We start from the raw sequence: 25,047 nt of genomic DNA on the forward strand, positions 1-25,047 counted from the left end.
CTCTCTTGAAATGAAGAACTCTAGCTAACTGACACTGAGCATTTGAGAGAAAAAAATTTATCTTCTATCTACCTGTCTATCATTTTATCTCTCTCTCTCTCTCTCTATCTATCTATCTATCTATCTATCTATCTATCTATCTATCTATCTATCTATCTATCTATCTATCTATCTATCTATCTATCATCTCCAAAGCAGCAAGAACAGAGTTCTAACCATTTATTTCAATTAAGGAAGTTTGCTAATGTCTAAGGATTAAATGTATATCAGATATGATCAGCTGCTCATTTTTTAACATATCAAAGTTTAAATTTGGTTGAACTAATTTCATAATTAAAACAATATTCTAAGGAAGAAAAACATTAACAAGTTATTATAATGTATGGGTTTTTTTTTGTTTGTTTTTTGGCCCACACCCAGTGATGCTCAGGGGTTACTCCTGGCATTGTGCTCAGAAATCGCTCCTGGCTTGGGGGATCAATAGGACACTGGGGGATTGAACTGTGGTTCGTTCTAGGTTAGTGTGTACAAGGCAAATGCCCTCCTGCTTGAACCAGAACTCTGGCCTCTATAATGTATGTTTTTATATGAATACTTATGCTCCTATTAACTGAGTACTAAGGGGAACTCAAAAAAGTCTGTTTACTAACATTAGAACTAAAGACATCTTTGTTCTGTTCATGGGTATTACTTTGACCAAAAAAAAAAAAATCGGAGGAAGGTCATATATTTCATCTTAAGTATGATCATTCTTGGGGGTCAAGCAAACAAGCATGATAATCCCATAATAACCTGTAAACTACTAAAGCCTTAGCAAGAGCGAGAAATAGAAATTCTAGACTGCTGGTTAAAAATCAATCCTTTGACTTTTACAAAAAAGAAGAGTGATCCGACTGGGTTGGCATTTGGAGCATGCGTAAGATTATTTATGGATGTAGGCAATGAAAGTTGCATTTACTTGTCAGTATTTGCCCTCCTTTAATTTCTCAAATGACCTAATTATGCATGTTCTCAATATGTCTCAGATGGGAAAGAACTGCTGATACTGTCAAAAGGCAAAATGCTGAATATGTTTTGGTGCTTCTCACATTCCATGGCCTGATTATGGGCATCATTAAAATTACACCTTGACATTTTCTGGAACATGGCATTAAACACTTCTTAATGCTTTTCATTGAGAAGAGAAGCGCTTCTTGTCACTTGGAAGAAAAACATCGGACTTATATCAGTATAAATGACACTAATGCTTACTATTTTGACACTTATTCTGTCTCAATTTATGTATATGCTTATTAAAAATCTTTATTATCTACTTAACATTTTTTATTAAGTTCCACTACTTACAGATACTGTATTAGCTTCCTGAGGCTACTATCATAAGTTACCGTAGTTATTTGTTGACTTGGTAACTGAAAACAGCAGAAATTTTTGTCCTCATAGCTTAGAAAATCTAGAAGTTCAAAATCTGATAGGCCCTTGCTTCCAATAGCAGTCTTGGGGGTGGGGGACAATTTATTCTTCTCTTTCAGGTACTGGTGGTGGCTCTCTCCATTCCAGGATTGTGGCCATTCACTCCAATCTCTATCTGCGAGGTCACATTGGCTTCCTTCTCCTCAGTGAAACTCATATATATATATATATATATATATATATATATATATATATATATATAGTATTCCTCTTTGGAGATTTATGAGCCATCCAGACAATCAGGATCTCCTTTTTGCTAATATGATCTTGTTTTAAACAAAGTCACATTCATGTTACAGACTATAGGACATGAACCATACCAAAAGGGGGCTCTATTCAAGCTTCTACTAGTGTTCTCTATCATTATTGGTGTATAAGAAGACCATTGATTTTTGTGTGTTAATTTTGTAGCCTACCACTTTGCTATATGAATCTATTGTTTCTAGAAGTTTTTTGGTAGAGTCTTTAGGGTTTTCCAAATATAGTATCATGTCATCTGCAAACAGTGAGAACTTGACTTCTTCCTTTCCTATCTGGATGCCATTGATATGGAAAACAATATGGAGGTTCCTCAGAAAACTGGAAATTGAGCTCCCATTTAACCCAGCTAACCATTTAACCACTCCTAGGGATATATTCTAGGAACACAAAAACGCAATACAAAAATCCCTCCCTCACACCTATATTATTCGCAGCACTGTTTACAATAGCCAGACTCTGGAAACAATCAAGATGCCCTTCAACCGATGAATGGCTAAAGAAACTGTGGTATATATACACAATGGAATATTATGCAGCCATAAGGAGAGATGAAGTCATGAAATTTTCCTATACATGGATGTACGTGGAATCTATTATGCTGAGTGAAATTAGTCAGAAGGAGAGACACAGAATAGTCTCACTCATTTATGGGTTTTAAGAAAAATTAAAGACATTGAAATAATTCCCAGAAATGAGGGCCGAAGGACTGGCTCAAGATATGAAGCTCATCACAAAGAGTGGTGAGTGCAGTTAGATAAATAACTATGCTGAGAACTATCATAACAATGTCAGTGAATGAGGGATGTAGAAAGTCTGTCTCGAATACAGGCGAAGGTGGGGAGGGAAGAGATGGCACATTGGTGATGAGGTTGCACGGGTGAAGGGGGGTGTTCTTGTTATGACTTAAATCCAACTACAATTATGTTTGTAATCACGGTGTTTAAGTAAAGAAATTATTAAAAAATAGTAAACTTTTATAGTTTTCAGATATATACATTTATATTTTTAAGATAAATATAGTTTAGGCAGAAAAATAGAAGAAATGCTCCAGGTAAAAGAAAAGTGAACAGCTTAGGCATATTTTATAAGAATGTCATTTTTTTGTTCTCCTCTTTTTTTTGAGAAGGCACACAGCTGGCAGCGCTCAGGGGTTATTCCTGGCTCTGCCCTCAGAAATCACTCCTGGCAGGCTCAGGGGACCATATGGGATGCAGGAGATCAAACCCGGGCCTGTCCTGGGTTGGCCGTCTGCAAGGCAAACGCCCTACTGCTGTGCTATCACTCCAGAAAAATGGCATTTAAATTAATCATAAATAAGCCTTGAATATCTTTGGGTATGTCCTCTTACATCATGATTTATGATTAAATGTGTTCCTTTACTCTGCAATTGCTTTTCTCCCTGGTGCACCTAAAATGAGTGCATTGATTTCTTTTGATATTCAGATGCCTCCAAAGAGCAGTTAGCCCTCATCTCCTACCCATTCACATCTGACAGCATGGTCCTTCATGTTAGTTGAACTAACGCTTCAGGGTTAGTTGATGGTATTGATGATAGTAAAGAGAAAGATAAGCATGAATTCATTCACTGTAGCATCAGACATCAATTGAGACCTTGTTTTGTCTCGAATTATTCTTTGCGTTAGAAATGGAAAGTGGGTTGACTTTATAGGGATATGAATTATACACTTTGTAATTACACAGGCTCTCACTTTTTTTTTTTTTTTTGGTTTTTGGGCCACACCCGGCGGTGCTCAGGGGTGACTGCTGGCTGTCTGCTCAGAAATAGCTCCTGGCAGGCACGGGGGACCATATGGGACACCGGGATTCGAACCAACCACCTCAGGTCCTGGATCGGCTGCTTGCAAGGCAAACGCCGCTGTGGCTGTGCTATCTCTCCGGGCCCAGGCTCTCACTTTTAAGAAGGCCCTATTTTGGGTTTAAAATTCTGCTGCTAACATATTGATGTTCATATTAGTTATTCATTTATTTTATTTTGGGGATCAGACCCAGAAGTGGCCCAGAAAAATTCACAATTCTGGGCTCTAGAGTCACTTCCTTAATGCTCTGGGAATCATGTGGTCCTGGAGACTCAAACCTGAATAATTTTTATTAATTTTATTAATTAATGAACAATACTCATTAATTAATGAACAATAATTTTAAAATAAAGGCCTACATTTTTATTTTATACTGGCCCACACAAAATATATAACCTATCCTACTGGACAGATTAATGACGACTTGTTAATATGCTCTCAAGAATTTATTTGAATTCCTGACCATGGAGAGTCAACACCAGAGTTCCATGTATAAAAACATGATGCCAAGCCCCTGGTACTCCAAAGTTAAAATTTAACTAGTAGAGGTTGAGACACCACATCTGTGGTATATTCTAAAGGTTTTGTGGATGGATTGCTATTTATCTACCTCTTAGATAGTTTTCTACTTCTTGCTCATGTTGAGCTTTAATTTAAACTTTGAATACCATATCTCAAGATATGACCAAGATTTGCTAATTGGCTACTTATATTTTTAATGACTGTCATTAATTTTTCTTTTCTACAAATATTAACATAAGCATTTAGAGGGCAAGAGGACATTGCAACATTATAATAAGAACAATATTTATATGAAAATATGTTACGAATCCAATCCTGGGCATCACTTTAGAGAACAATTATTATGTAAAAGTTACCTTTTGGGAAAGGCTTTTAAAATGTGCTTCTAAAATTATTTTCTCAATTTTTTATCAGATTGGCTTTGCCAGGTTATAGAAATAATATCCCATTCTTTAAATTTACTTGGCTTTCAATAATCTATATCTAACATGGAACAGGCATACAAAACATTTAATTGCATGCTACTTCTGTAAGGAATAAGCTCAGAACTGAAGTGTTTGGTGAAAGTTTAGTACAGTTCATTTAAGGATTTTTTTCTCTCAAAGAACAAGTTGTTGCTTTTAATCTCACTTCTCGATTAGTCACACTAGAGATATAGCCAATTTGAACAGCATTTTGCCATTACCAGTGACTTTAATTACCATTTGGTTATCTTATCTACTTACACCAATATTAATTCAATCTTTCTCTGTTAGAGAAAAAAACAGAGGATGTTGTCCTAACATATGTTGACTGAGAAAAGAAAATCGTAATCTTTACTGTGGCTATTTTCTTAAACCCTTCTTTCCTGCAAACATAGTCATCAGCCATTAATTTTAAGAATTAATTCTGAAAAAAAAGAACATATTTTTCTCAGTGCATTTTAGTGCCTCCTGTTGAAATAGGTTGACTGTCTAATGGAACCAATCCTTTCATCCCCATAACTGCCCAGTGTCCCAAAATACTTTCAAAATTCAGTTTGTATACAGAAACAATGGGGGCAGGTTGGAAAGCTTTACAGAAACTCTTTGAAATAAGGTCGCTGTCAGTGGCAAAGCTTCCCAACAGAAAAGGGCCTCCATGTTGAATGGAATGTTCTATTACCCTTACTCCCATGAACCTGTCTTTCAGCACTATCCAGGACAGCAAGAAGACAAAGGCTTTGTTACAACAGAATAGTGCAGAGACATCTGTGGCAGTCAGCTTCTTTAAAGCCAGCAAATACAGGTAATTAGTCAAAGTCCACAAAATAGAAAAGGGAGCAGTTCTTTTAAGAAAGAGCTTCAACGTCAGACCATCTTCACCAAAAATCCGACTGCATTCCCTAGGAAAGAAAAGAAAATGTTAATAGTCAGAGAGTAATTGTGACACTTCTATGTGGCTTCACTCAGGGATAGACATCTTCAGATAAAATAAACTCTCAAGGCCCATGGCACATCTGTGCAGATGCCTAAACCCAATGCTGTCACCTATAAGCCACATCACGGGTCAAAGCTTCTTGGGAAAGAACTCATATTTTCCTAGACAAAGAATTAGCAACCTCCTACCTGAATAGTCCCTGAAAATTGTTGCAGCAGTCTTTCTGCTGTTGCTGAGTATTCGCAGGAAAAAAGTGACAGGGAAAAAATTAAAGAAGTAGTTTCTGAAATGGGTATTGGACAAGAGACAAGAGATTCTCTCACTTGGGTGAGAGTGGAGAACCACTAGGGCTAAACTGTTTAAAAACATGCAACATCATGTGTCAGATAGTCACAGGAACATAGAATTTTATTATTTATTCCTAGCACAAGATGCTTCTTTCTAACACAGCTATTCAACTGACTTATTTGTTACTCCTATATTTTTTTCCTAGGGTGGTAGTGGGAGAGTTTCTATGACAACCATAAAAAAAACTTCAATGAGGTGACAATCAATAACTCATTCCCTCAGGTTGTATTCATATATAAATATCTCTTTTTTGAAGAAATTATGAGTCCATTGTATAAAAATAGTCCTAAGAGTTACAGTTGTTTGATTTATCACTAAATTGAGAATTAACCTGAGGTCATTTTAATGATAATTTCCAAGCTAGCAAAATATGCAGGCAATAGAGGAAAAGGAAGAATAACATATTTTATTACTTATTATCTCTTTCCTCTTAGATTTTATGAACATGGATGCACTTATTAAGCAATTACCATGTGCCCAGCATTATATTTTCAGGACAGAACAAATATGTTAAAAGTAGTTAGTTAATATTTGTATATTTATTATGCTCATAACGAAGTCTACTTATATGGTCTACATAAAACCAATACTGCTTTTTCTTCCAGCTCTTTCTGAGGAGAAATAGTTGTGCCTCAAAATATTGCAAACCAAAGTCAGCTTTAGCCAAAATTGGCCTCATAGGTTTGAAACACTCTAGGGAGAGTGAGCCTAAATCTGTGTTCTTCCATATCAAGTTGCTTCCAAGCAGCCAAGCATCAAAGCTGAGAATTGCAAGCCAGTGATTCCAGGGAGGTGACAAACCATAATAAATAGATAGAAATTCAGGGAAGTTTAACTTTCATGTGAGGGTTAACTAAAAGGAAAAAAATTTTGTGAACTAAAAATGTGATTCCCCAAAGGTAAATTTTAACTCGAAAGACAAATCTTCAATGAAGAGATTAAATAACCCGTAGGAGAAGCCTTATGGAAAAACAAATGACAAGCCCACACACAAAGCCCTCAAGATATTATGAATCAGAGCCATATTGAGAGCAAGTGGCAACATTCATAGAGTGTGCTGGGGACACATCTTACAGTCTGTCCTTCCAGAGGAATCTGCTCCAAGAGAAAATTGGCCAGAAGGGCCAGGGGCAAGATCTGAGGGCTCACCCTGACACCTGACACATTTAAGTGACATTTGCGAAGCACTGCCATCAAACCCATTTCTGAGGAAAGGCTTTCTTTTATCACTGTCTTCTAGACGGATGACTTGGTCTATTGGATTCAGAAACCACCTTTATGCAGCTTTGAATATTCTCAAGCAGAAACTTAATTGGCATTTGGGGAAACATTCTTCCCTTAGGAAGGTCAGTAAGGGCAGAGAGATAGGGAGGAGAGACCCGCACCCACCCTCCTTTGGGCAAAATGCAATTAGAGTAGAGACTGTGTTTGTGACTGTTCTCCTTCTGTCCATCAGATATTGTTTCTTCATTGCCCTACTTGTTTATCACTGCCAACTCACTTTGTCACTACTGTTGTAGGAATAGCTATGATGACCCATGACAATTCCAGGTCCCCTCTGTAAAACTTATTATTTGTTTAGTAGCAGTTCTGGGAAATGCAAAGATTTTGAAAAGGATGGATCGTTATGGAGAAGCCAAGAGCAATGGGTCCCTCCTTGGGATGATGAGATTAAAATTTCTGGATAAGTGGCATTGATGGGGGGAAGGAGGTAAAATTTAGGATGAAATTTAGAAGTTGGAGGACACTGTTTGTCTTTGTTACTGCATGTCTTTGTTATCTGTCATGGAAGTCGTTACTTCATATCATAGGTGACTGGAAAAAATATTCATGCTTTCTAGAGATTTGTCACTTTGGGGGAGAGAATCAAATCTGGCCGTGCTCAGGAGTTACTTCTGGCTCTGTACTCAGGAATCACTCGTGGTGGTACTTGGGGTATTATATGGAATGCCAGAGATTGAACCCAGATGGGCCATGTGTAAGGCAAGTGCCTTTCCCACTATCCTATTACTCTGACCCTAGATTTTTGTTTAATTCAAGGAAGTACCCTTAACTCTAGTACATGATACTTTTCTTCTTAAAAACTAAATCCACCTCATTTTTTTTATCTCATTATATATTATCTCTTGATAATATATAAATGGAAGGTTAGTAAAACCTAATTACAAATTGACAAGCCTTAATATCTGGATTTGATAGTTTATTGAAAATTATTTCGAGGCAAATGACAAGGAAAAAACTGGAAATGTTTCCATATGAATCAAAGTAAAGGAGAAAACAGAGAATCAGGATAAATTTCTTTCCTGGGTTTATACACAACTCTACTTCTCATCAGGAGAACTTCTGGGAATGTCTTCCTGTCAAGTCTACAAAAAGAAATGATGAAAAATTGCAGACTTTTCTGAAAATGTTTGTCTCTTTTATGGAGAAAGGACCTGGAAAATGTTTCCATTTGACAGTATTTACAGTTTGATAAAAAAAAAAAAGCTCTTTGATCTGGTTTTGGGTTTTTGACAGCTTCACTTATTCCATAGTAACAAGTGAAGGTCAATGTATAGATTTTGATAAATTCAGAGTTAGTGTGACATGTAAAAATGGTGAAAACGAAGCTTATTCCCCCAATTTTTCTCACAGTAGCATGGTTCTATTTTAAATGTTTATTTATTTTTTCATTTATTCTGGCTTTGGGTCAAAACCAGGGGTCCTCAGGGGCTGCTCCCACTTCAGTGCTCCTTCCAGATAGTGCTGGGAAAACCACATGGTAACATACATGTAACCCACCCATCCACTTTGAGGCAGGGGACCACACTCAATAATGTTCAGAAACTATTCCTGGCTCTTTATGCAGAGATCATTCCTGGCAATGCCTGGAATTGTGCTGGAGATTGAACCCAGCTAGGTGCAAGGCAAGTGCCCAGCTCATTGTACTTTGCCTTCAGCCCCAGGAACCCCAGCCTTTTGCATGCAAAACTTGTATTCCATATATTGAGCTTTCTCTCTAGGCCCTCAATGTATTATTTGAAATACACTGACTTAGCAGTATGTGAAATGTTTTGAAGAAATTACTTTCAAGACCAAAATATTCAGTTGTTTTATTAGAATGTATATCCATATCATAAATACCTTTGGGTGCCACTCAAATTACTTTCAAACAGGGAGAATTTTTGTCTGAAATTCACATTTTCTCTGCATTAGTTTAAATATCATTACTAAAAAAGGAGGATATATCCCAAGGTCATGGCTATTTCAATGAAAGTCAAATACAAATTTTTTTGTATCATGCACAGATAGATGGCCTTTTCTTTTTCTCTCAACCAGAACAATATTATTTGTTTTTCTGGTTACCTTGCATTTTATATGGACACACATATAAATGGGTACACATGGGATTCCAACTCACAATACGACTATTATTCCCAGATGTTTCCAAATTGATTACAAAAAAAGGGAAGTAAAGATGGACTCTGCAAAGTTTAAGAGCTTAAGAATAGTCTCACAGGACTAAAGAGAATACACACATATTCTCATTGGATTCCTGGTACTACATGGTCTGGAACAACTGGCAGGAACAACCCTCAGACCCCTTGCACAAAGGTGGCTGTGGCCAGTTGACAAAAAAGATCTCTCAAGGTAAAGAAAAAAAGAATAGTTTCATAATGCACCAACCACAGTAGCCATTTCTTTGATCCAGAGCCCATGGAGGCAAGAAAGAAAGTTCTTTTGGTTCTTTTGGTCTTGTTAGACAAATGGACCATCATTTTGCGAAGGAGTAATAACTCGTGAGGAAAACTATCTCCTAATATCATCCACTGTGGCCAACACTAATTTTTCTCTCTCAATAATTTGAGTCACTGTCATGAAAGTTGCTTCTTATTTCTGGGCTTTTCCTTTTCAAGAAGCTGCAAAGGCACTTTGACCAAATGCTTTTCCTCCCTTGAGCATTGTGAAGGCTCGAAGGATAGTAACCTTGCAGACTTTCTGAACACTCCAAGGTGGCATTGCAGAAGCAACCACTAGAATTATATGACAATAAAGTTTATTGCTGGAAAACATGCAGATAAGTTTCCCTATGTACTTAGTTAACAAGGTATGGCAGCATTTAAAGCAGGTTTTTTCCCCAGTCCTGGTGCCCCCCAAGCTTCCTTCCTGGGATCACCTTGTCCTATGGACTCACCTGTAATCTAGTGCTTTAGCCATCCATTTATGCAATTGTCAGATATGGCCCTTTTGAAATACCCTGTGGGTATTTCCAAAAGGTACCATATGTTTCCTTCTTAAGAATGTTATTTAAAGCAATTCAGGGCTAAATATCTCATTGCATGGAACACTGGCATGCATTTGTTAAAGCACCCATAATGGCCAGAATACTGAGCAAATATTTTTGTAATGTTACATCACATTAATACAGATTCCTCTGACTGTTCTCTACCACTCACTCCTTTTTTGTTGTAGCTTGTCTTCTTTAAATGACTTTCAGAGATAATGGGGCCTAGGTTTAAATCTGAGTTATGTTATTTATATTTATATCACCTTGAATAAGTTAGGTAATCATTCTGAATATTTCTTCTTGTATTAGTAGCCATTAATCCCATGATAATAAACATATTGAAAGGAGGGTGCTACAATCAATGATGATTAAATAAAGTAACTTATAAAAATTATCAGCATAAAGCTTTATATGTTAAACATCCAATACCTATATCTATGTAGTAAAGAAATTGTCTATTTTCTATTGTTAATTATTCCCAATAGAATCCACTTCTCCACACGCCACCATCAACTCAACTCATATTTCAAGTATATATTTTAAAATTTCTGATTGACTATTTGACATGAAACCTACCTGAATTTTTTCATTGGAGATTGCTTTTCTTGAGCAGTGGCCAAATGGCCAGAGTAATAGACTGGGAAAAACATAATGTTCCAATTTGTTGAAAACCAAGTCATGAAAAATGGACAGTAAAAGTTCTTATAAGTAATTTTTACAATTTGTGTGGTTCCAACCCAAGATGAAGACACTGACAAGATGATCAAGAGTCCCCAGACAGCCCTCAGAACCATGGACGTGCAGGACAAGCACCGAGCTTTGGTTCTATTTTCTTGGCCGCTGTTCTCAGGATGAGTCTGTGATCCATCGTCTCCTGAAAACAGCAAAGGAATACAAATGTGTGGAAATCAGGTTACAAAACAGCAATCAAAAAGGCAGACAGAGCCAACAGTGTTTTTCCTTTCTGCAACCAACCAACTCATAATTCCAGCTCTTTTTTCTCTCTGGAAAATCTATGCTACTAGGCACAGTATATATCTAGACCCCTATGCACTACATTACAATAACCATGGGGGATGCTCTCATGTCCTCATCCATGTCCTTGTAACAATAGTACCTGCTTTAACTCCAAAGATGGGGGCCTGGGACACCTGAGCAAATGTGAGATGTGTCACCTCCATGAAAATGTTTTGAGAGTGATGGAAGATTCCATTGATTCTTGACTTGTCCTCTCTGTCATGAAATTGGAAAAATTTCAAACTGTAAGTGTGCCTTTGTGGGTTTATATGTGAAAACGAAGAGAATACTGAGTAGCCCAGTATCTATGACATGGAAAGTAAGCAAGAAGCAAGAATAAGTTGTTATAATCCATTGAAGTTATTTTTATATCACATTTTTCTTAGACTGCAGCGAACAAATGTCTATTAAATTAAAAAGAAAAATTCAGAAACACATATCAAGTCCTAATTACATATAATCAGTTCCTACCTTAGAATAAATTATAATTGAATGTATTTCTGGAAGCATAATGAGTTTTTATTTATATTTTAACATTTACTTAGAAAATTTACCAGCAATGATTTTTTCCACAATAAAATTACTGAAACTCTCTAAAATCAGCAGCCAGAAAGGACTTTCCTGATAAAGAAAATATTTTGAACCCAATGAATTTAGATACCTACCCCAGAGTTAAATGGAAGTGGTTTCCACATGCTGATAACCCATATGGTAGAATCCCCAGGAAAGGGAGATGGAATTGTCTGCAAGATTCTTGGGGTCTCTAGACACTTCCCTTCAGTCTAAGGCTTGACTGGGAGTAAAAAAGTGGTACCTTCCACAGATGGTAAGTGGTTGGGATGTAGCTCCTTGTACCCCTTTAGAACCTGATGGCTTTCCTGCTGAATGTTCTGGATGCTTAATGAGGTAGGTGTGATTGCTCCACTGGGGTAAAATTTTACTCTGCAAAGGCTTTCTGATATAATTATTTGGGAGGAAAGGAATTAGCAAGGCTTGAAAGTGAATTCTTCATTGGGAGAAATAAACCAAGTAAGAAAATACATAGCAATTACTAGCTGACTTTTTAGTCTTACAGACAGTATTAAATTCTTTGAACTGAGATCTCCAGAAGATGAAAACAAGATTATTTCCATTATTCCCTTATTCAACAAAATCCCATGGAGAACATGCCAGGAGTGTTAGCAAGTTGGGCGGAGGGAGTTCAAAGTTTAAGGCTTGTCATCAAGTACAAAGAAAAAGTCAGAGCACAGTAGAGAAAGATCAGGACCAACCGTAGCAGCAAAGAAGTCATTTGAAGTGTGGTAGGAAATGACTCAGAGAAACCAACACCCTGACAGTGCGATGGGTCTGAAGTATAAATTAGCCAGCTCTTTTGACCAGAGATATAATAATACTTTCTCATGATTATAATTCTGAAAAATCCTTTTATCACCACAAATGTAGCTTGTACACTAATAGAAGGAAAAATGGAAGCTAGTGAGGGGAGAGAAGAAACTCTTGAATTTGGAGTGTGGGAAGTAAATACAAATCTATGCTATTAAGTAGCTATTATTATTCTTATTAAGTAATTTGTGTTAGATTGTCCAAAATTGATCCCAAGTGAGTATGATTCTCAAGTCCAAATTTTTATTATGATTCATAATACTCACTCTAAGTTTTTATGTTTAATCTCTCCATTAAAGCACTGGATGTTTCAGAAATGGTTTGAAATAAAGTTCTGTTTCTTTATAAGAATATTGTCTTGCATGAGCCTAAGAGAAGTGATATTATTCTCTGGTGTTATATCTATATTTCTCTCTCCCTCTTTATTTTTTGGTATTTGGGAACACACTTCTCTATGTTCAAGGGTTATTCTAGGTTTATTAGTGTGTAGAGGTCACTCCTTGGTAGTGGTCAGGGCACTATGCTGAGAATTAAACCCAAGGCAAGTGCTCTACCATTAAGCCACATTCTCAACTTCTGGAGCTATGTCTTAAAGGATGAGAAACAATTCTGTAGAGATTCCAAGTTCCCTTTGAGGTGACAGATACATTGATCATCACTTGACTCATTTTTCTTTTGCTAATTGGATTTCAATATGGCCAGTTCTTTAATTTTACCATCTTTATATAGCACATAAATATTGGGTCTCCAGTGCATTCTTATGTAGCCGTTTGACCACGCCATTCTAGATACTCAAGTTTATAATTTGTTTATTTTATCAGCAATTTCATCTATTTCTATGAATCTTGATTAGTCATTTATAAGATGGTGAGGGCCACCATGATCTGAAACCATGAGTGTTATGTCCTAGCCCTGTCACTTCTATTGCTCAAAGTAATATTTAATTCTACTCTTAGCATCTCTATCTGTCAAATAGTGATGATTTATCTCTCCTAGAATTTATCTTAAGGTTAAATGCCATATATTCATGAAAGCTTGGTGAGCATCTCTTCAGATAGTTTTCCTTTCTTTTTTTTTTCCCTTTATCTCACTGGAATATCTCCAAGTGCCTTCTGAGTCATCACAGAAAGAAACAGTGTCCAATGTGATCTTTAATGGTGTAGTCTTTGAAATTTGTAATCTGTACAAGATAGATAGGACAAATTGTATTAACCAGCATTTTTAATTAACTGGAACTTTCTGTTCTGCAGATATCTGCAATTATAAGAATATTACTGTAACTTATTAAAGTCAACTAAAACTTTCTGAAAATTTAACATGTTGTTTTCCTTACTTTTTTTTTTAAAAAAAGAGATTTTTGCCTTTGGGTATATAGTTGCTGATGTATTATTACTTTAAAATACTGTTCACTTATTTTCTGTTTGTTGCCAATCCGAGGATGAGTTCTAGGGTTGCCCCCAGTTTGGTGCTCAGGGATTGAATACAGTGCTCTAGCAAGCATGTGTATACCTAGTCCTTTGAGCTAGCTCTAAATATTGTAGCATTTTGAAAAATGTATTTTACATAAAAAACATCTTTTACTTCTATTCTCAGATAAGTCCCCTGAATCCTCCCTCCCTTCCTTCCTTCCTTCCTCCTTCCCTCCCTCCCTCCCTCCCTCCCTCCCTCCCTCCCTCCCTCCCTCCCTCCCTTCCTTCCTTCCTTTCTTCCTACCTTCCTTTCTGCCTTCCTTCCTTCTTTCCTTCCTTCCTTCCTTCCTTCTTTCCTTCTTCTTTCCCTCCCTCCCTCCCTCCCTCCCTTCCTTCCTTCCTTCCTTCCTTCCTTCCTTCCTTCCTTCCTTCCTTCCTTCCTTCCTTCCTTCCTTCCTTCCTTCCTTCCTTTCTTCCTTCCTTCCTTCCTTCCTTCCTTCCTTCCTTCCTTCCTTCCTTCCTTCTTTCCCTCCCTTCCTTCCATCCTTTCTTCCTTCCTTCTTTCCCTCCCTTCCTTCTTTCCTTCCCTCCCTTCCTCCCTCCTTTATTCCCTTACTTCCTTTCCTCCCAGTTTTATCAATTTTTAAACACAATTGAAGGAACAAATAAAAGAGAAGGAGATGCAGTTGGAAGAATTGAAGAGATAAGTACAGGTGATGAAGAGATAAGTACAGGAAGAGAAAATGTTATTGGAGAGGTAGAAAACATAGATCAAAATGATCCAACAGTGATGGTAATTGGAAAATCATAGGACAGACATTTTAGGTAGAGGAATGCATCTGTAGCATATGATTGCTTTTGCTTCTTTGGGAGTGACGTAAGACTTGTGGTTTGAGATTATCTTGGAAAGACTATAAAACGCTCACCATCAAATAGTAGTAATGTAGGGCAGCAGTCTAGCACATAGCTGTGCTTAAAACACTGCAAATTCCTTTGGAAATTTACTGACATATCAATGAGATTAATCCAGAAAATTTAGTAATCTAGGAGTTGGTGAGTTGGGGCTGGGTGGATGGGTGAGGAAAGAGGAAAGGTCTTGAATGTTCCACAAGTATTGATCTGGGAGACAAGTGAAGGGTACAGAAATAGACATACAACGGGGGGAAAGGGAAGGGCTTCAGGCACTGGAGGTCTGAGCTGAAAAGAGCAGATTTTGTGATTCTACTGGTGTTTTTCTTCTTTTCATAATGGTTTTTGTCCTTCTCATATCCTGTTACTAACTTTCAGGGCTGAGATAAAAGGTGCTAGCTTTTGACACTCTAAGCAGGGGAAATCTTGTTACCTGATAAAATGTCATTGGATGTTACTGTTAAACCATGCATTGAACTCTCCAGCAGCAAGTTTTGATTTTTATTTTTCTCTACTCTCTTATTCTACTAAGAGCTTATATCTACCCATTGCCCTTCTTCTTCCTCCCACTTGAGAAATCTTCTCAGAGGAGTCTGCATAACATTTTTGCCTCCTGAGCCAAGATGTCTTTTGATGGGTAGAAGGATCCTGCATGTTCTTTAAGAGAAGGTCAGCGGATTACCTGGTCTGTTTTGTTTCTCCACTCTGTGCCCACAAACGCCAGAAGATCCTCGGCTCTGAAGCTCAAGAATAGGTGCAGAAGAATCTTCAGTGATAGACAGAGGGGACAGTTGTCTACTGGTGCCACTGTGTGAACTGGGGCAGTTGGTCCCTGGTTTACATCGAGTAACAGATGATCTGGAGGTACCTGGGAAGAAAAAGTTCACACCAGTTTGAGAACTTGCTGGAGGAAAACACGGGAGCATATTTTAAATGCTTTGGCAGTAAGGTATAAGGTATATGGCAGGAACAATTACAGCTCTGATAGAATAGTCATTTTGCTCATTTCTAGTTCTATAGAGGACTTCCTTTCTAAATGAAGCAACATTTTATTAAGGATACATGTAAACTTCAGAGGCACATTACTCAAAGTCACACGTAACCCTTCCACTTGTGTTTACCTCTCTTTTCTTTCCTAAAATAGATTTTAAAAAAAAGAAAAATTGGTTGATAATATTTGTGTTTCTATCTCAAGGCTTTTTATGTTAAATCTGTCAGTTAGAAGTGAACACTAGATGATGGTAGTAACACCATGTTCACCAGATACTAGATGATGGTAGCTAGTCCCCATTTGAGTAGATACATCTGTTCTGAACTGGGATTTACATGACGTTTTCTGCCTCCCCAGTCTTCTTATGTCTAACAGTGAATTTCACACCGACAAAGCTATCAGTAGTGTGCCCTATTAAATCAATTTATTTTTCCACCAGATTGATCACTAAATTCAACCTTGTTGTAACTCAACTCCTGGTGGTTTCTGCCCACTGTGAGGACTTAGGCTTCCCAAACTTAGTGTTTATTCCTTTACTGACTAACACTCCAGGAACGCCCAGACAGAGGTCAGCGACATAGTCTGTGTAAACTAGCAACATAGCAACATAGACTGTGGTACAGTCAAACTGGGCACTGAGCCCAAAGGCTGCTTGTGCACACACATGTGTGGTACACAAACATACATATTACACACACAGACTCATGGAGGAGGCTGCTCTACTGTGGCCATCTCAAAGTTCTTTATACTTTTCGCCTTCAATTGGTGCTGTATAGTCAACCTTAAAAGCATTTTTTATTGAGACCATTGTTAATTTCAAATCTTTCACAGTTGTATTTCAGGTACAAGGTGACAGTGACTTAGGGCCATTCCCACCATCAATGTTACTCTCCCTTTGCCACTCTTCCTATTATGTCTCCCATACCTCCATCCTTAGCCCCCTGTACTGCTAGTGTAATAGGTCCCTCTTGTATGTAACCTGTTATAATTTGGGTCTCTTGATTCTATTGTCATTGACTTTGGCTTGGGTATTTAATTCTGACCATTTTTTTCCACCCAATACACTTGAGACCATTTGGCCCCTGGGCCCCATCTGCATTTTTTTTCTTTTCTCACTGTGTAGAAAGATGTAGAAATAAATATGAGGTAAAACAAAGTGATTCATGTTCTAAGGTTCTATAAAAAAGACAGGAACCCCTAGTTGTATAGGAAACTTTTGAGAGTAGAATTGTGCACATAAGAGATTCTGAGCCTCAGCTCAGGGGTGTTTTTGCCTCCTGCTGCTTCCTTATCTCCTGTGGCAGATTTTCAGCTGTTCTCTTCTTCCTGTCTAGCAACCTCACAGGGGTCTGAGGGATGCCAAAAGAAAGACTGCAGTCTGAAAAGGGAGCTTCCATATCTGTGAGAACCTCTACTCTTCCAGAAAGTATCTCCCCTTCTAAGGAAACAGAAGACCTTAAATAAATTTAAAACACTGTGCCAAGTAGAGAGAGAAAACAGAGGGAAGGCTTGCAAGAGTCAACACACATAGAGCCTAAGAAAGGAAAAAACTCTTTTTCTGCTCTCTCCACAGGAGACCTCAGGTTTTCATTTTGCGCTGAGACTTCAAATTGAGTAGCTAGTCCCAGACTGAGTATTTCTCTACCAAAAAATCTGATTCCGGCTGTGCTCTGACATTTTACTCTCAGGGTTGAGGGCTTTCAAGCCTTTGAAGAGCTGTTCCTCTACCTCTGAACACTCTGAATGCACCTCAGTCTTTGAAAGCGCAGATCAAGTCCTGATCTGCTCAGGCAACCTTTGCTGCACAGGCAAATCTAATGTCTTTGAACTTATACCTTCTCAGTTCTTCTTACCTATGTGCTTTGTTTTGATTTTGGGCCACAATCAGTGGTGCTCAGCCTTATTCCTGACTCTGTGCCCCAAGATTAGTCCTGATGGATCTTGGTAAGGGTCATATAGAGTACAGAGGATCATATCCAGGTAAACAAGTGCCTTCCACAGTATACTATCTCTCCAGGCCCTTCTCAAGCAATTTTGACTCTATCCATGTGTGTTAGCAGCTTGCCCTACTCTCTCTTTCTCTGATCTTTAATTTCAGAATAATTTACATTTACAGAAAAGTTACAAATATAGTTCAGAGTTCCCACCTACTCCTTAACCTGCTTTAAAAAAATATTATACATTATTTACTCCTGATACACTTGTCAAAATTCAGAGCTTTGTATCGGCACTCCACTATTAGTCACACTCCAATTTCATTCGAGTTGAACTTGTTTGACCAGAAACAATCTTTCTGTTTCAGAAACCCATACAAGACACTCATTTCATTCAGTCATGTCTCTGGAGTCACCTTTGCTCTTCAACAACTTTTTAGTCATGCTGAATTACTATAACCTTGACAGTGGTACTAATGGTGGGACAAGAACCTCACTTAGACAAGGACCTGTTCTTACCACTGAATTGTATCCCTGGACTGACCTTGACAGTTTTGAAAAGAGCTGATAAAGTCTTACAGAATCTCACTATTTTAGGTTTGTGAGATGTTTTTCTCACTGTTATATTCATTTTATATATATATGCATGTATATATATGTATATATATGTATATAAATATACATATATATCACAAAGGTATCTTCTCATCATGTTCTATTAGTCATTATATACTATCACTATGACATATGACTGATAATGTTGACCTTGATCTCTGGATCAAGGTCATGTTGCCCAGATTTCTCAACATTTTTCTGCCCTTTTTTAGACTCTATTCTTTGCAAGTTAGTCACTAAGTAAGGGGGAGGGAATGAGGAGATGTTAAGTTTTACCATCTAGAGAAGTGTCCATACATATTATTTATTTGAAGTTCTTTGAAAAATATTTGTCTTTTATTTTTTAATACTAATTTAGTACATATATTTTATTCTAGCTTTATAATATAGCATATACATAACTTAGAAAATACATTTTATTTTTAGCTTTATACATATTTACAAACTCATATATATCCATAATGCATACATTTTGTGTGACCTTAAATAATGTTAGTTGACTATTATGAGGATTAACTGAGATGATCAGAGAAAAAAAACTTCTGAATCAACTTGTATACTAGGGGACATCAGCTCCAACACAGGTAAACAGCTCTGACCATTTTCTGTAGTATTTATGTTTACTCCTTCCTGTAAGCTACAAGTCTCTTTTTTCTAACTGATTCAAAGTCAAGAAGTGAGATTACCATGCATTATTTTCTTGGGCCATGGAGGCTATGTCTTGGTATGGGACTTCTGAAGTTGACAAATTAAAAACATGTTGGAAATAGCCATTGTGTCCTGATTTTGCTTTGGTTTTAAATCGATTGTGTTATGTAATACATAAGTAATCACTTGAAGCAACAAAATTAGAATGCATAGAAACAGTGATGCTAATAAAAAGGAAAGTTTGAATTCCTGAACCATCATTTCCAACCCAAAACAAGCAGAACAACACTGTAAACCTCTCTGCAAGTGTTGGAGGAGTAGAAATAGATAAATATGTAATTTTTATGTATGTAAATGTAATTAGTTATAGACTCTATTAAGTATCTCTAGTTGACCTACTGAAAATGATTCAATCTTAGATTTTTCATGCATACTGAGTCAAGAAATATATTCTGAGGGCCGGAGCGATAGCACAGCAGTAGGGCATCCTGACCCAGGACAGATCTGGGTTCGATCAGGAACAATTTCTGAGTGCATAGCCAGGAGTAACCCCACTGGGTGTGGCCCAAAAACCAATATATATATATATATATATATTCTGAATATTCTGCTTAAATTAGTTTTATATCAGTGGTTAGAGTGATAGCACATTAGGTAGAGGGTTGGTCTTGTATATTTCCAACCCAAGTTTCATCTCCAGAATCTCACATGGACTCCCGAGCCTCCCAAGAGTAATGTTTGAGTGCAGAGCCAGGAATAACACCTGAGCATCACTGGGTGTCACCCCCAAACAAACAAACAAACAAAATTAGTTCTAACTCTTGGCCTCAGAGTATAGTGAGAAGTACAGAAACTGAGTGGAGTAGGAAAAACTCAAATATAAAAGAATAGGGCCAGGGGCCAAGTGGTGTCAAGTGCATTTGTGGAGTTAAAAAGGTACAGAACTAAATATCCAAACCAAAGTCAATAGCAATGGAATCAAGAGACCCACATTTTAGCAATCTAAACTTAAAATAGGCCTGTTATACTGGCAGACCTGGTGGGTAGGAGTGGTGATATGGGATGACTTTGGGAGCAATTGGTGGAGGGAACTTGACATTAGTGGTGGGACTGGCCCTGATTCATTGTATGTCTTAAAGCCAACAGTGAAGAACTTTGTTAATTACAATGGTTTCAATAAAATAAAATAAAATAATTTGTTTTTTTTTTTTTTTTTTTTTTGGTTTTTGGGCCACACCCAGTAACGCTCAGGGGTTACTCCTGGCTATGTGCTCAGAAGTTGCTCCTGGCTTGGGGGACCATATGGGACACCGGGGGATCGAACCGCGGTCCGTCCAAGGTTAGCGCAGGCAAGGCAGGCACCTTACCTTTAGTGCCACCGCCTGGCCCCAAAATAAAATAATTTGTAAAAGAGCTAATATGGGGGCCAGAGCAATAGCATAATGGTTAGTTGAAAATCTGGGTTCAATCCCAGCATCCCATATTCAATCCCAAACCTGTGTTATCTTTTTCTCATTATTTAATTATTTTATTTATTTAAAAATCCATTTATTCTTTCTTGAAATTTTTGTATTGAATCACCATGAGTTGTTGATAGTATAAAACAATCAGTTCTATATCATATCATATTATTATATTATGTTATAATATAAAGGCAAAAATAGTATTCTTATTTCACATATCCAAAATATTTACTGTTCCACTCAAATTTTTTGTTTTTTGGGTCAAACCCGGCTGTACTTCGGGATTACTCCTGGCTCTGCTCTCATAAATTGCTCCTGGCAGGCTCAGGGGACCACATGGGATGCTGGGATTTGAACCAGGGTCAGTCCTGAATTGGCCACGAGCAAGGCGAATGCCTTACCACTGTGCTATCGCTCCAGCCTCTCTTTTATAATTTTTAATTAATAATTTTTTAATTGGATCACCATGAGATAAAAATTATTTATGATTGAGTTTCAGTTATATAATATTTTGTATAATGTTTTAATTATATCCTTCCCTCAGTGCACACTTTCAGTCACCATTCCCAGTTCCTCCCCCACCACACCTGCCTCTATTGAAGATATTTTCTTGGGGCCAGAGAGATAGCATGAAGGTAAGGCATTTGCCTTTCATGCAGAAGGATGGTGGTTCAAATCCCGGCATCCCATATGATCCCCTGTGTCTGCCAGGGGCGACTTCTGAGCATAGAGCCAGGAGTAACCCCTGAGCACTGCCAGGTGTGACCCAAAAACCAAAAAAAATTTAAAAATAAAATGAAAAAAAGAAGATATTTTCTTTTTTTCTTTTCTACTTTCCTCTCTCTCCACCTTCTTTTTTCCTTAGTCATTGTGGTCTTCAATATTGTTACTAAAGGAATACAATACATATCACTTTTACTTTCTTTTAGCATCCAGTTCTCATCCAGAATGATAATTTCCAACTGTCATTGTCATAGTGGTCCCTTCTCTATTTTAATTGCTCTACCTATCCTTTGTCTTTGTAACAAACTACTTTGTTTCATGGATTACTGTGCTCCTAGTTCTTGCCTCTATTGTCCATTAGTTTTTTTTTACCATACTATCTTATTTTTTATGCCATAAGTGAGTACCATCATTCTAGCTCTATCCCTCTCCCTCTGGTTCATTTTACTCAGCATAAGAGTATATCTATGTATAAGTAAATTTCTTGACATCCTATTTTCTAATAGCTGATAAGTATTCCATGTTATAAATGCACCATCGTCTACACCATAAATAATAATTTCTATATCTCCAATTAAAAGGAGAATTCAGCAGGCCCACCAGATGTATTATCCTAAATTTTCCTGGTGTGGAGAACTGAAAAAACCCCATGGGATTCCTCAAAAGGCCTGCTGCAGAAGCTTTACCCCTGCTTGGAGAGTTGAGGAATTCCTGAAGAGATATTTCTGAAATTCATGTCATGGTACTGACATTACATTCCCTTTATATTATTTGGCCTAAATATTATTTCTCCCTTGTATATTTACAGGCCAAAATATGACCTCAATCAAATTCTTGTGCCCAGAGAATTTTCAGTACCAAAATAACAAGGCAATTTCTTCTCTCTGTCAGCCCTATTTTATCTAAAAGCTTGGTCAGGAACTTAGCTCTAGTCATCACTCCTAGCCAGGCACAAAATTTACATTTCTTTGACCTGGCCCTCTTTTACTCAAAGGCAACTTTTTCTCTGCTAACCTGCAGAGCCTTTCATTCTGGTTTTAGCTCTCAAATAGCAGCCAAGTAGTTTTCAATTTTTGTTATGCTACTTTCCCACTCTAACTCAGGACTTCTCAGATAAGATCCTTTTCACCTGAGCTGTGTACCCAGTCAGATTGTCATGTATATTAACAGGCATGTTACTAATGTTTCTGTTTTTCTAAACTCCTGCTCTTAGTCAACGCAGAAATTCCTTTCATATCTGATTGTCATGTTTCCCTTTAAATACTCCTAGCATGAGATTAAAGTTGTAACACTTGCCAGAACGTGTTTCCCCATACATTCATTGTGTGGTCTCATTATTTCATATTATTTTGTCCCCCGGTTCATACTACCCACTCCCTTAAAGCAGAATTCATCAAAATCTTGCTAGAGCTGTAGGACAGAAGCTGCCTACAGCACACCATACAGTTACACCTCACTTAACGACCAAGTTCCATTTGGTCGTTAAGTGAATTGTAAGTTAAGTTCGTTAAGAACTGCATGTACTGTATACAGTAGTAAAGTATATGCATAGTACTTGACAGTACAATCTTCTGAATAAGTAAAATAATGAGAAAGATCAAACTGAAAACTTCCACTTGTTTTCATTTGCATAGGTTGTGTCATTTACACATGGTACTGCAATGTATTACAGAACATAAAGTTAGTAAAGTAGGTCCATTAAAGCACCAAAACCACAGTACTGTAGTGTAGAGTGTGCAAGATGGAAAAAGGATATTTAAAATAAAATAAAATGATGGTGAAAGATGGTTGTAAGTGTGAGCGGTCGCTAAACAGGTAGGTCGTTAAGCGAGGAGGATCTATAGTTTCTTTATGCACTTATTTGTACTCAGACAGATTGTCTGGTTGTTTCCAGACTGTGGCTATTGTGAATAGTGCTGCACTGAACATATGATGCCTTTTCTGCATTGTGGTTTTGGGCCCCAAGGATATATTACCAAGAGTGGGTATTGCTGGGTCATATGGGAGCTCAATTTCCATTTTTTTGAGGAATCTCCATATTGTTTTCTATAAAGGCTGGACTAGATGGCATTTCCTCCAGCATCGAATGAGAGTCCCTTTTCCCCTACCACTAGCACTGGTTATTCTTGTTCTTTTTGATGTGTGCCAGTCTCTATGGTTATCAGTTATATGTACATATATTTAAAAGGAAAACGATATTTAAAAGTTCAACCTCAGGTTGGAGAGATAGCACAGTGGTAGGGCATTTGCCTTGCACACTGCTGACCCAGGACTAATGGTGGTTCAATTCCTAGCATCCCATATGGTCCTCCAAGCCTGCCAGGAGCAAATTCTGAGCACAGAGCACAGCCAGGTTTGACCCCAAAACAAAACAAAACAAAAAACCCCGTTAACCCCCCCCCATCCTTGCTCTTCGAAAAGTAAACTGTTCTCTTAAAACAACAGTAGTCAATAGTTTTTCTTATTCCTTTATTGGTTGCATATTATTTAATTTTTAATTTTTAAAATTTTATTAAAGCACTGTGATTTGTAGTTATTCAGAGTTGAGTTTTAGGCATGCAGCATTCAGCATCAATCATCTCACTCAGTGTGAACTTATACCAGTGGTACTAGGTTTTCTCCCTTCCCCATCTATTGGTTGTATATTTCTTTTTTTTTTAATAGTTTATTGAAACCATTGTGATTTACAAAGTTCTTCATAGTTGGGTTTCATACATATAATGTATCATGGCCAATCGCACCACCAGTGTCAACCTCCCTCCACCAACGTTCCAGGAGGGAACATGATGCCTGCCAGCATAACAGGCCTATTTTAAGTTTTTATTGTTAAAGTTTGAGTCTCATGATTTTATTGTTGTTGACTTTGGCTTGGCTATTTGCTCCTCTTTTAACACCACAGTGCATTTTTTAATGTACCTGTTGGCCATCTGTTGGTCTTCCTTACAGAAATATCTATTCACTTACTCTGCTCCATCTCCTTTTACCCAAGGATGACTACTTTAGTTTTTTGTGTAGAATTATTGTTCCAAATAAATTTCAGGAGAATTTGGTCTATATCTTTGAAAAATGTCATTGGTATCCTTATAAGGATGACATTAAATATGTACAATGCTTTGGGAATTGTTGTCATTGTTGTTGATATTGACACTTCAAATTTATAAGCAGGGTATGTGTTTTCATTTCTTTTTATTCTCTGTTATTTCTTGAAGCAGTTGTTTTGTAGTTTTTTTATATAGGTCTTTCACCTCTTTAATTAAATTGACTCCAAGGTACTTGATTTTCTGAGGCACAATTGGGAGTGTAAAATGTTCTTTTAATATCTCTTTCTTCCTTTTCATTCTTTGTACATAGAAAAGCCAAGGATTTTGGGGGCCAGAGTGGTGGCACAGCAGTAAGTCATTTGCCTTGCATCATCTGACCTAGGACGGACCACAGTTCAATCCCCTGGCATCCCATATGGTCTTACAAGCCAGGAGCAATTTCTGAGTGCATAGTCAGGAGTAATTTCTGAGCATCAATTGGTGTGGAATAAAAAAAAAGAAAGAGAGAAAGAAAGAGAGAAAGAAAGAGAAAGAAAGAAAGAAAGAAAGAAAGAAAGAAAGAAAGAAAGAAGAAAGAAAGAAAGAAAAAGAAAGAAAGAAAGAAAGAAAGAAAGAAAGAAAAAGAAAGAAAAAAAGAAAGAAAGAAAGAAAGAAAGAAAAGAATGGAAGGAAGAAAGAAACATAGAAAAGGACGAAAGAGGAGAAAGAGAGAAAGAAAGAAAGTTACAAAGAAAGGAAGAAAAGAAAGAAAGAATGAAAGAAAGAAAGAAAGAAAGAAAGAAAGAAAGAAAGAAAGAAAGAAAAGCCAAGGATTTTTGTGTATTAATTTTG

General features: G+C 37.3%; 1 protein-coding gene across 1 annotated transcript in view; it reads right to left on the reverse strand.

Moving 5' to 3' along the window:
• Window positions 1–25,047, reverse strand: part of SLC35F4 (solute carrier family 35 member F4) — a 289,437-nt gene that overhangs the window by 19,815 nt on the left and 244,575 nt on the right. The window contains exons 2-4 of the mRNA XM_049770404.1: window positions 15,484–15,669; window positions 10,660–10,957; window positions 5,214–5,433 (exon numbers count right to left, since the gene is read on the reverse strand). Coding sequence (XP_049626361.1) covers window positions 5,214–5,433; window positions 10,660–10,957; window positions 15,484–15,669 — 704 coding nt within the window. The remainder of the gene's footprint in view (window positions 1–5,213; window positions 5,434–10,659; window positions 10,958–15,483; window positions 15,670–25,047) is intronic.

This window comes from Suncus etruscus, chromosome 3 (assembly GCF_024139225.1).
Source record: "Suncus etruscus isolate mSunEtr1 chromosome 3, mSunEtr1.pri.cur, whole genome shotgun sequence".
Lineage (NCBI taxonomy): Eukaryota > Metazoa > Chordata > Mammalia > Eulipotyphla > Soricidae > Suncus > Suncus etruscus.